Here is a 13203-nt window from a genome sequence, read left to right on the forward strand (position 1 = left end):
GCACAACACACCAAGAAGGGACACAGAGTAGGAAGGGGAAGAAATTAATAAACAGATCGCAGCACTGTGCTACATGGGAAGCATAAACATTGAGGGGCATGACATAGGAGGAAGTCACATGAATCTTTATTGAGTATCTGAGACTGATGTGGTCTGAGAAAGGGCTCCTGCAGCAGGTACACTCATTCGTACTATAAAACCAAGTTCCATACTTTTGGCTAGCAGAATTAAATTTGCAACAGTGCTGCACATGAAATGACAGTGGCAGTACTAGCTTCAAATGGCACAGGTGGAAACAAGGAAAAAAATCCTATCACACAAGGCTCATTTATCTTGAGCAGAGTTAAGCATGCACTGTCTGACTGGTCTCAAAATACCCATTAATACTTGCAGTCCATAATAAGTTAAAAAAAAAAAAAACACACACCAAAAAACTCAAAAAAAACCCAGAACAAAAAGCTGCAAAACCAGAGAGAGGGTACACTCCCTCCTAAGAAAACTTGATTACCTGCTGCAGACAGTGGATGGGTTTGTGTACAGGGAGGAGGGAGGTGGAGAGCAACTCCACCTTTTCAGTGGCAAATGTAGAAAATAAAGAAAGCAGGTGAGCAGCACTGATGAACAGTAAAGCTATATGCCACCTTGGCATTGCCACTCTGCCAAGCAGCGTTTACTTCTGGACACAAGGCATACATGAAAGAACACCCTCCATACAAACCAAAGAGCTGTTGCACTTCCTCCTCTCAGAGTTCCTGGTTTCTTAGTTTCTTTATACCACCTTTGCTGCTTTCATTTCATCCCTTCTGCTCAGGCTCGTCTTCTAGATATCATCCTTTCTGCACTCAGCAGTCAGGACAGGATACAACCTGCCTAATTTTAGGCATCTAAGGTATCCACAGTAGAAAGGTACTCTTCCAAAGCTCCCTATATAATCAGTAATGAATAGACTGGCAGCTCCACAGAAGATTTAGAGCACCTAAGTTCAGCTCACTTCAGGTGATGAATCAGAGCAGAAGCTTCTTTTTCTCTGCTAACTATACATATACAGGAAGCTTAGCCTCCCAAGTCAGATGCCCCCAAAATTACAGTGTAAATACCCCCCATAGTGCATGTAGCTGTGGATTCTTATTTCCAGTTGACTCACATCCCTCCCAATTAACACATTCCCAGATTTAGCAGATTGAGATGAACTACAGCTTGAGCTGCAAAAGCATAGAGGAAAGACAAGAACAAAAAGGACTGAGCAAGAGCAGGCTTTAAAGCGCTAATAGCACTGTTTGGACTCTTTAGTTCACCTTTACTGTGCAATATTTAAGAGACTTCTGGACCGTCTCCAGCTCTCAGGTGTGAAGAGGCAGCTCCTTCCATATAAAGACATTGATACACAAAATATTACTAAAAATTTAATTTAGAAGTTAAACTGGTTTTGGAGTCACTCAAGCCTTAAGAGTACTCTAGTGTCTGGAATCAAATAGGGGACAGAATCTTACAAGGGTTCTGATGCAAGTTCATTTCCTCTGCCCTTCAATCTCCAGCGCTTTGCAACTCTTAATGTCCCAACCAAAGAATTCAAACTGGATCTGTTCACAGCTGACAACAGAGAAGTGTCTGTGCCCACAGAGCACCTTTGCTGCTAAATGGAAGAAGCAAGTGAACAGAGGCATAGAGCAAGCGGGGCATTACAAGCAGACACCCAAATTAACGTGCTTCCATTCCAGCACACAAAGTACCCTGTCGCTTCCTAGCTGTCTATGCTTTTTGTATGCAACAGTGTACAGCAGGAGCGGACATCAAAATGAGGATGAGTAACTGCATAGATTCTCACTGCAGAATTTGATATTTTGGATGGGAGGGAAAAGCTAACTGGAAACAACACAACGAACCTTTTCTATCACATAAATGTGTATGTTAACGGTTTTCTCTCAATACTACCTACCATCCACTTTCAGGAGACATCTAGCTAGACAGGAGAACTAACTCCCCTTTTAGCTCAGAGGAGCATTTATCTGCATCAAAACCAATGCCACCAGCTTGGGAACTTTTGTGGGGTCTTTGCATAGGACTAGTATTTCAGAAGAGATGGCCTGTGGGTCATTCAAATGATAATGATATCAACTACCTATCAGCCTTCATTGTGCCAAGGTACAATGATACAGGATGACGCAGATTACAGTACAAGAAAAGGGGTAGCTGGGCTGCCAATTAAAGCACAGAGAAGGAAAAACCAAACTCACTGGTGTCTTGCAATACAGTGAAAAATGACTGATGTACTATAAAGATATACATGCTAGGAAGAATGTAGCGTCTGTGGATCAACTATCAGATCACTGTGTAGCCAGAAGAAGTCACATACTACCAGTTGGTTTCTAGGCTTTGTTTTTTAAACACTAACTGATTTCTGCCTCTAGGATAGGGATTTCATTTGAAGAATGTTTGCTAAGAAGTTCACCTTCTGACCACATGATGTGGTATAACCCTGTAGCCACAGCTATAGAATCTATGAAGTAGAATTCTAAGATAAATACTAAGATAAAGTTAACTCACAGTGTATAACTTCATTTTGCCTTCGTCCAATCCATCCACGACATCAAACTATCAGGAGATTTTATTTACGAGATACTCCACTATGATCGAACAGCAACATTTCTGCATGAAAGGCTGCACTTTCACAGGAATTATAAACCGTTCTCAAATCTGTGATGAAGGTACAGATATCTACAGCTCTCAAGTCGCAGAAGAACCTGAGGCATATTTTAAGCCTCTTATGTCATTTAGTGTCCACTGACGTAGATCATAGAAAGACCACAGAGAATGAGGTTACTTGAAGGTTCACATCTTTCCATATTAAGCAGTACCCAACAGACTTATAACAGAAACACACTGCATAGAAAGCCACACAGCTATGTTCATTGATTTTATTACTCTACAGATCTGTCCACTGTGAAAGGCAGGATTAATCAGGACACTAAGCAAAATTCATGTAGTTGCCCTAGATAAAAAGGCAGAAGCAAGCTAATAGCAAAAAGCCAGTGATGGACAGCTGAAGGTATAGACACAAATCAACGTTCAAGTCTCAGGCAACTGTACAGAAAGCCTTGCCAGAGAATACACACCCACTAATAGTGAGAAAAACAAGGGTACATCAGAGACAACTGGGATGTGTTTTCCCATCAACTTTTGCTGGCCTTCTGGAGCTCTCAAGTCATCTTAGTCCCACTCTGTACAGTTGTGCATCACGGCAAGCACATTTGAAGGATGGGGGCATCTCAGAATTCACAGCTCACTGACACTGTATGCGACAGAACAGGATTAGGTCAAGAAGACTTGAGCCATGGAAGGCAATCACACCTGCAATGCCAGAGGAACTGGAGAACCTGCCTGCAATATGGTTTCCAAGGCAACCAAAGCAGCCTCTTATCATGATCACTGTCATCATTAGAGCAGAAGTGAAAGGTTACTGGGCTAATTCTAGTTGCAGCAGCAACCAATACTCTATCCAATTGTATGTATCACAGGCTCATCGACATCCATTTTAACTGGTTTTAGGTTAGAGCCATTCACTTGTATTTGAACATTAGCCCTAAACACAGCTAGAGTGATCAACAGATTGGGAACATGCACCAGGAGGCACCTTAGCTAGTGGGTCTGGTTTGAAAATTTGACTGATGAGAGGTCATGGCCCTAATTCTTATTAGGAGAACTATCACATGCTCAAATAAATCTTCCTGTCACAGAAGGAGGACAACATTTATCCACCATCTCAGCTAATTTTCATTCTGATGCAACGTCAAATCCTCTAACAATTGTGCGTGAGCAGTTTCTGGCTGAAGTACAGAAATTCACTTGAAGACACATGACCTAGAATTCTCCCAGGGAGCCAAGCTTTGAGGAATGAGATAACTTATGTGATTTTGGGAAAACAGCAGCTGAACGTTACATTCTGAAGTCCTATATCCCAATTAAAGGCAGGCTATCAATTGATTCTTACCTTCGCCTATAGCCTCAGCCCTACCCCAGCGTAACAAGGCCACAGACAGCTTTGGCAACCCCAGCAGAGATAGCCAAAGCTGCACCATTATTACTCTTGTAGCAGGTGATACTCTGAATAGACATGGGCTATGGAAAAATCTGTAATATCAAGTTCTTTCTTTGAATAAATGTAAGTGTTCAGTCTCTGGTCTGAATCTACTACCCTGAAACAGCAATGAAATTGCTCAAAAACTGTAGATGTAGACTGTTGCATCACTCGACCCTTAAGCCACGCTGAGTCTGGATCTCCCTGTGAGGTGGAGGAATCAGAGCAACTGTGTTGGATTGCATTTAAACAGATAAAGTCTGGTGGCAAAGCCAGAACAGACAAACATGATCTGTGTTCACGCAAAGAAAAATATTTTGTTTGTTGAGATGCACATAACTGAATAGATACCTATTCAAGCAAAGTGAGGTGAGACAGAAACAATTCACAAAGCTAGGTAACTCCATAAACCAGTAAACTTTCATCTGCAGGTCTTCTGCTGAGTAACAGAAATGTCAACAAACTGGCATCTGTGTCAATTTTTAAAGCCTCCTGCAAAGTTCCTTGGCAAACACTGATTTTCTTCTTCCTCCGAGCTTCCACTGAACTGAAACTAAAGTCGTCTTTGTTCCACTATACCATTAGCATGTCTGACCATCCTGAAGTAGTCAATTACTATAAAGCCTAAAGGAAAAGTTCACATAGGAGAACAAGAGGTCATAAGCACTTCAGTGCAATGAAGTGCATCTTTTTTTTTAAATATTAAAATGTACATCTGTCTACTACCAGATGCCAAAAAATATCCATGACTTGGCCCTCAAATTACTTAGCAGTGTCCTGCTCACAGTGTGATTTAGGACAAAGAGAAGTTTATAAAAACAAACAAACAAACCAAAACCAACAACTAAACCAACCAACCAACAACAAAAAAAACAACCCCCCACAACAACCGAAAAAACCCACAACCAAAACCAACAGTGGGCAGAAATACTCAGCTTAAAGAAAAACAAAAAAGCAGGAGGAGGTGGTAAACACAATACTGGGCAGTGTGTTCCTTAGATCCCGAGCCAAGCATGTTAACACTGATGAACTTTGCAGCAGTACTAACTCCCATTACAAAAGATGTAACCTCATCCCACGAAACCGCTCTTTGGTATCTCCTGGGAAGCACAGGAAAAAAAAAAAAAAAGAAAAAATAAAGAAAGGAAAAAAAAAGAAGAAGAAAAAAAAAAAAAGAAAAAAACCCCACTCTGTTGGTATGAAAATGCCAGAGAACCCAAGAGACTAGAAGAAATGGCCCCAAGAGGCAGTATTCCACTTGTATTGCCACATGCAATCAGCCAGTCCTATTGAATGAGAAGCCAAAACGTATTTACCACTTTCATCATCACTTTAGCAAACAACCACTTCAACTAGCTTTCACTGTATGGATATTACCTTGGAGACCACAACCCCATCACTACGGCAGTTCCCAAGGAGAGAGGAGTCCAGAGGGTAGCTTACAGCCCACACTACCAAGAGCCTTAGAAGAGCTGCCAAATGAACTCTCAGCTTTTTTGATGAGTCTTGAAATAAAAGGGGGATGTGGAAGACTGAAAAATAAGCTAGTGTTATACCAGTATTTTAAAAGGTTGAAATAGGATGAGACATGTCAGTCTTGTCAGCCTGACATTGATTCCAGACAAAATAATGAAAAAGCTGATATAAGACTCAGTTAATACAGGATTAGAGGAGGACAGTGTAATTACTGCCAATCAACATAGACTTTACAGGAAAATATAACTTGTCAAACTACCAACACTTTTTGGTGTGATTACAAGTTTGAATGCTAAAGGTAACAGTGTTGATGTAATATATTTTCACATGGTGTTTTACTTCGTGCCAGAAAGCACAGTGATGTAGCGTATCGTATCAGCTGATAGGTCTAAACTGCACCAGTAGATAAGGAGGCAGGCAGGAAGGTGCTACTGGGACTCGTTGTTGTTCCAGTGCTACATGCAAATTAGGCTGCTGGCATGGAGATATCTCTGTCTGTCATGTTGACTACTATCGCTTCGTTCTCCCCCTGAACTCCCACCTACTCTACCCATCTGTTGCCACCTTTCCTATACTTTGCCTGGAAGTGCCTTGGCGCAGGGATGGCCACCAGTCCCTGGCTAGTACAAAGGACTCTCTAATCCTGACCTAAGCCCTGCGTGGCAGGCCAGAGTCATTCTGCCAAACCTACTGTGTTGCTCTACTAGCCCATCTGCTTATATAACCTGTAATTTTTAGTGGTTCATTAAACCAGACTGCTTTAAGAATTTATTCACAAGGCATGGAGCTTCCCTAGCTTCCCTAGCATGGAGCTATTGTCTATAGCAGTTGCATGAGAACAATACTTAAACAACTGAAAGATGTTCACACAAAGCAGAGAGCTGAAAGTAAACATGGACAGAACCTAACAGCAAGAGCTTTGACATCAAGAAATTTAGTCAGCACACCAAAGTAATTCACACACCCATAAGATCTCTGTCTGCTGCTTTGATTTCCTCTCCGCATACAGCAGTAAGTGGGGCAGGTGACAGGAGACGTGTAAGTGGGTGTATTTTCCCAAACAACAGCTGTCACTCATACTTGACCACAGAAGTCTATTGTCAGTTTTTAGAAAGCAGTCAGGTTAGAAATACAAGGGGGTTTTGGCATCTTTTCTCAAATGCTGTAGAGGTTACATAAGAAATACATTTAGCATTTATGCATTTAAACATAATTCAGAAATGACAGTCTGGATACATGGTAGGATGAAGCAATTTAAGGCACTCAAGCTTAGATTAGCCTGTGTTAATAGGAAGATAGATGATTGATTTTCCCTCAGCCAAGGCTGGCAACCTCACCCATAACTACCAGCCCAGGGTTAAAGTACTTTTGAGCTTGAGTTGAGGTTTTTCACTATGATAGTGAAAAAGAACTACACGAGCTTTGGCAAAGACTAACTAGAAAGGAAAGCACAGTATCAGCGCTGGAACTTTCAATGGCTCTGAAATATAATACTGAAAATGACAACGCTACTGACCAACATAATGAACACAACAAATTCTCTTATTATTCCACATCTGCAACCTCATTTTCTAGTTCTCATCTATTGTGCTTCCACCTAATATTTACAACTTCAACTCTCCTGGTTTCTGCAAAACATTAACATGTCTTTGAGCACAAATGTAAAAAACATTTTGAAAGCTGAAAGCGTAGGTACAGACTAAAATAAACAGAATATTAAAACAACGTATCACAAGCAGCTGCTGCATTAGGAGAATTAATTTTATATTTAAGTCAATAAAAGCCTTTCCTGCGGAGTCCCAGCCATTCCAGCATAAGGTTCCAGGACACTGCAGGAGCCCACAAACCTTGCCTTAAGTAGGCTCAGCACAGTGCCATACAGAAAAGATTGATCTTGTTTTCTGAAAGTCCCATGATTACAATTTCTGCCTTCTTTCGTTAATCTTGATGTATATACAACAAACAGCAAATATGTGCATTTGGGGGCTCAAATTCCCTAAAACATGCAAGGACAAAGTGCCAGGCTGTTTCCCAGCCACTAAGGAACAGGCAAACTGCGAGAAGGGCTGGAGGAGGGTTGAAGGCAGGTGTCTCCAGCAAAGCGGGGCCACACAGGAGTTCTGCAGTGTTGCTTGGCAGCAAGTAATTATCTGCCAGTGTGCCGTTTCCACGTGCCAACAGCCAAAGCCCACACAGGCAGCAAGTACGGGAAAGTACACGCGTCAGCTAAAGCTACAGGCTAGCTCCACTCTTCCCTAAGGAAAAAAAGCAGAGGTGCTTCGGAGGCTAGCTTTTGGCTGAGCTCTTACTATTATTGCAACAGCAAGCTCTATGAATCATGCACTCAAACAAAAATGTCCAGGGAGACAAAAGTCCGGGAGATGCCAGAAATCTGTTATCAAAGACAAGACCACTGCCATACTAAATCAGTCATGCAAAAACCAACAACAGTTCCACCTCAAAACAGTTGGGAAAACTCCAATGAAGACTTTTAAGAACAGGTTAGATAAATCCTATCCAAAAGGGTTTAGGCATTGTTGATCATGCCTTAGGATAAGGGAAAGGATCACACAGCCTCTTGAAAAACCTTTTGGCACTCCTTTCAGTGGCAGTCCTGTGATTACCTACAGGAAGGGAGAGAACTGCATCCCAACCTACCTGTCCACACATCACCTCTCGTCCCCCCAGGCTCCAGGATGACTCTCTTGCACTGGGGCTAATTACAGAGCAACACAGACCCAGCCAAAAAAGACCCACCCTCAAGATATGTGTCATCTATAACCATCTCATTCATGAACTGCCAGAGTGCCATACTCCTCCTCTTTCCCCCACCTCCCTTCCCACCTCCGCCTGCCCTTTAAGGTTCCCAAATGCCTGTGTGCTGCATGTGGTGGCAGCTGAGTTTTTTAATATGCACTTATTAAGATCCTAATTGAATCCCGCATTGCCTTGTGTGGGTCTTGCCAGCCGGAACATGAACAAGGCACCCTGTAATTCAATTAGAAGGACCTGCAGCAAGCTGATCATTAGTCTGTCAGGTTGTTAAGAAAAAGACAACTAGGAATAGGGGAGGAAGTTAAACAAAGGGAGAATTGTTAACAGCACCCCTCCCCAATTCATGCAGAGACTCCCATACACATACTTCAAGTGTGGAATCTGCAATGCCCAAACACTTGAATGACAGCTCACCGCATCACTCCAACAGTCCTTTCTCTTGTTTCAGGCAACTTAAAGAGAACCTCAAAAGTTGGAATTAAGACTTTTCCTCATCAATCCTCCTCTGCTCAGATTCATGAGAAAAATACCACTAACATACATGACTCCTGCAAACAAGGAAATCTCATTACCTGCCAAAACCCTGTTGACAGAGGAATGGGTGGCCAAGCCAGGCTGTCCCCGTTCATGGAAAATCCCAGCATAAGGCAAGTATTCTGGCAGCAAGAAGCGTCTGCAATAAAAAGAGAGTAACCTTACATGGAGAAAGACATCCCAGTATACTACGGCCCTGGACAGCAACTGCAATTACTTTGAGAAAACATTACTATATTCCAGCAGACTATAGTAGAGGGAAGACTGGGCTCCTCTGCTTAGCCAACCACTTCACTGCTTCAAACAAAAGATAAATTACAGATTAGAGCCTCCTCTGATCAATGTGGCTGGGAAGAACAGCATTAAGCAAATCCTTTACCTCCCACAATAGCTTCCTAATCTCAAACTCACATGTTGTGCTGAGAATCTCCAATCAGATTCTTTTCTCCTCCTATTCTGCCTTCACACCATAGCCCCAAACTGCATGTAAAAAGCACTAAAAGCATGCTGTCCTTCAAATGTCACAGGATAAGCTGATCAGACTAACATGCCATTTCAGGGGTCCCAGAAATTGCAAACCAAGAATACAACAGCCCTGTGCAAGAAAAGGAAACCATCTGAAAGCACCAGAGAGCTGTACTGCAACTGGTACCTCCAGGATTTCCACACCCTTTTACTCTTACGTGTACAAGCCTTACCTCGGGACAAAGCGCCCCAGCGACGGTGCAGACATGCGGGCATTCCGCGGAGCTCGGTGCCTGGATCGGTCTCCATTGTCCCTTCAGCAAAAGAAAAAAAAAAAATTATTGTACATTAAAAATACTATGTAATAAAGTATTCTCCAAGAAAAGAAAAAAATACAACAATGTCACCTAGTCATCCTGAGTATGCCACTGAGATTTAATGGTTCTCTTGAGTATGTCACATGCTTCTAATGTTCCAAAGTCATACAACTTACTGTACCAAAGACTCCTCTCAGTTTTACCTATGGGTAGCCTAATGTCCACTTTTTTCATTGTTTGACAATGTCTCAAGAGTATCAACAATACCACAGAGAGTCAAGGAATCAATGTCAGCACCTAAGCAAGTTAACAAGAAACCTTAGAATTTGGACTGGGAGAGCAAAAGCAAGCACACTACAGTCCTGAAGACAACTTTCTGTTAGTCAAAGAGATCTTAAGTTTCACTTTTTCATGCCCAGAAGTGCAGGCAAAAGAGCATAATCTGCAGACTATTCTTTTGCACTCCTTCCCTCAAGGTCCGGTTTAAATGTCATCACAGTTTAAGATAATCTTACCTTTCACAAGCTTTTCCAGTGAAGCCAAAAATGTTGGGTGGTATCAGACAAAACTGTACCTCCTCAAAAACCTCTCACTGTTTCACAGTAAATGTCTGGGCCTTGGGGAATGAGGAGGAAGGGTCTAGAATCTATTGTCCTACAGCAGACAAAGGAAAGTCTTCCTCCCCAGGAGGGCAGTGCAACACTGAACAGGTTACCCAGAGCGGCTGCAGAGCTGCCATCCTTGGAAGTCTCAAGACAGGAGCTAGACAAAGCCATGGCTGACCCAGTCTGATTTTGGCAATAACAACCCTACAACAAGCAGAAGGCCAAACTGGAGGACCTCCAGAGTCCCCAGCGAACAAAATTCCTGATATTGCATTCATAGGTCACAGAGGACCTGTAATTATACAGCACTAAAACTGCAAGGAAAATAATGAGACTCCATTAGTGACTCTGGAGTTCTGAAACACTTCCACAGTGCTTTATTCTCTGTTCAGAAATTTACTCTCTGCATGACCTTGCACGAGTAGCAATTCTGTTCTCCCTGGATTCCAGATCCCCATCTATAATTGCAGCCCTACTTGTCGCCTACCCAGGCAGTTGTGGGGAGAATATTACTTGCAGAGCCTTGGAATCACTAAGAAACTAAATATTCCTTATGCAACACACTAGCAGCACATTCCTAACCCACTCCAGCAAGCTGTGCATTTTATAATTTTTTTGTTTGTTTTGCTTTTTTAAAGTCAGTGAGCAAGAAATGTGGGCTGAGAATAAAGTCCATTACGTGGCTGTTTCCCACACACTTGAGGAACCAGGAGCACAAAAGCAGAGGTTGTTCTGCAAAACTCGTTAGCATTTCAAGCTATTTCACCAAAATCAAATCTAAATCCAAGCTCAAAGCTTCCATTTCTCCTCCCACTGCAGACACAGCCAAAACTGCACCTCGCCCTGAGGTTTCTGCGTAACCAGCAGGGTTCCTGAAATCAGCAGTGTAAAAGCTGCTGCTGTTCTTTTATCAGAGGCCTCCAGCCTATTAAGAGGTGGATCAATAACAGAAAGAATTCTGCGAACTCGAGTGCTGACATACCAACTTTTCCTGCTAAAGAGAATAGGCCAAAGGGAAAAAGAAGTGTCACGTTCTAGATCTTGCCACACACACTAAGAGCTAGTGAAAGTCAGACAAGAAATACACTTTTTACAAGTCTCTAGCTGATATGCAGACCTGGGAGAAAAGCAGCAAAACGGTTTTCAGGGTTTGCATGTGCTTTAGACATTTACTAGAGGATGCTTCTGAAAGGGACAAATATCAGCAAGAGGAATAGCAGCAGGACTACACTGCAGAACTCTCCAGTTGAAGAGAATCTCTACATCAGGTTTCAATAGGAATGAGGAATTAGCTCCAACAAACAGAAGAAAGGTGCAAAGTATCCTACGGTCCAAATCAAGAGACCTAAAGCAACTAATTGCTCAAGTTTTCCAAAACGCCACTAGCCAATGCTCTTAGCATCCACAAAAACATTTTAGGACACAAATTTTCTAATCAACGAGACTTTCTGATGCAAGAACTCCATCCTGTACTGTCTCATTCACTGTGCATACAACCCTCCCCCAATACAAAAAGCCTAAAAGGGAAAATACAGACTAGACTTCTCTTCGGTTTTCACCATGACAGACACAGCCTCTACCGATTCAAGCGACAGCAATCTATTTTTAACATCCCCTTAAAAAAAAAAAAGTTAAAAAAAATTAAAAACCACCACACCCCAACTGCCTCTGCCCTTTAACAGCAGAACTGGGAATGAGAAACAGTGACTATCTTTTGAGAATGCTAGAATTCCTATTTACTGTAATGGAAGTGTAAGATACAATCCCCTGTGCTAAAGAGGAATATTACTAAACATTACTCTGAATCACTAATTTACAGAGTCATTTATATCTAAACTCCCATGCTCAACTACATGCAAGAGTGTTTTCAAGCGTCTAGTGCTGAAAAGCTAGAACAGCTGATATTACCCTGGTGCCAGCTGAAGATTATTTCTGCACCTTCTAAAAAGGAAAATTAAAAAACCCTCCACAGATCAGTAAAGATGGGTGGCACTTTGTGTTATTTCTGTACCATATACAGCCTGCTGACAGAGGGAGAGCAGATGTTAGCATGACTGCAGTGCCAGCGTGAAGCACTCCAGCAAGAAATGAAAAGTTTCCAAAGTTCTCTAAAGTACTGGTGAAGATCTAATGCTCTACTTTCTATTTAGTGTCAACTACCTACAGACTCATTAGCTAATGATTTGCAGTGGATAGTTTAATTAACAAAACCTGCAAAAGCGGATCCCTCGGAGTGTGTGTGTCTACATAAAAAAGGCTGTTCTGTAAAGCAACTCAATAACCTTGCAAAAATAAATGAAACAAAAATGTGCCACAGCAAGTGCTGTAACAGGGCTAAAAAGGTGTCCTGCAATGCCCTTTAAGTGCACCAGCAAATATAAACAGCACAAGGAAACTTCTGCAGTGAAAAAATAATAATGAAGGAAATAAGCAATCCATTGAGCAAGATGCAGGGAAAGAATCAGAAGTAATCAGCATGGAAGGTGACAAGGGAGACTTAATACTATAATTATTAACAGACTAATTTGTCTCAGGAGGAAAACTGCAAGAACCAACAAATGGTCAAAACAACTTTAAAGGTCTGGCTCAAAATTCAGGTTATTAATAATTTCTTCAGATACCAGTGTGGGACAAATCAAAACAGCGACATGGAGAATAGGAGTTGGTAGGCAAAAAATAGCATTAACACTAACACAGAATGGAGCAGGAAAAGAAAGTAATTCTCAAACATTCAGGAGATTTTATGGACCTTTAACAGGGCATAAGAAGGATGAAAGTTTATCCTAAACTGGGTAAGACAGTCAAATCTCCTTGGATTTTTCCGCTGTTGTTTTGTTTGCTTGTTGACAGAAAAGTTGACCACTGTAAATATAATGGAGCAGCAATGCCGGCTCTGAAAACAGAGATGGAGATGCAAAACTTTGCATCCTAAAGTTTGGAGAAAAAGGCTTTTTTT

The 13203-nt window shown here is 41.8% G+C and overlaps 1 protein-coding gene across 5 annotated transcripts in view; it reads right to left on the reverse strand.

Moving 5' to 3' along the window:
- The window catches only part of AMBRA1 (autophagy and beclin 1 regulator 1), a 135834-nt gene that overhangs the window by 72514 nt on the left and 50117 nt on the right, over positions 1 to 13203 (reverse strand). For 4 of the 5 annotated variants that reach the window (XM_075030779.1, XM_075030773.1, XM_075030774.1 and 1 more), the window contains 2 exons: positions 9559 to 9642; positions 8899 to 8999 (listed from right to left, as the gene is read on the reverse strand). In XM_075030779.1, coding sequence (XP_074886880.1) covers positions 8899 to 8999; positions 9559 to 9642 — 185 coding nt within the window. The remainder of the gene's footprint in view (positions 1 to 8898; positions 9000 to 9558; positions 9643 to 13203) is intronic. The other variant, XM_075030777.1, reaches the window with a different exon arrangement.

Source organism: Buteo buteo, chromosome 6 (genome assembly GCF_964188355.1).
Source record: "Buteo buteo chromosome 6, bButBut1.hap1.1, whole genome shotgun sequence".
In the NCBI taxonomy this organism is placed as follows: Eukaryota; Metazoa; Chordata; class Aves; order Accipitriformes; family Accipitridae; genus Buteo; species Buteo buteo.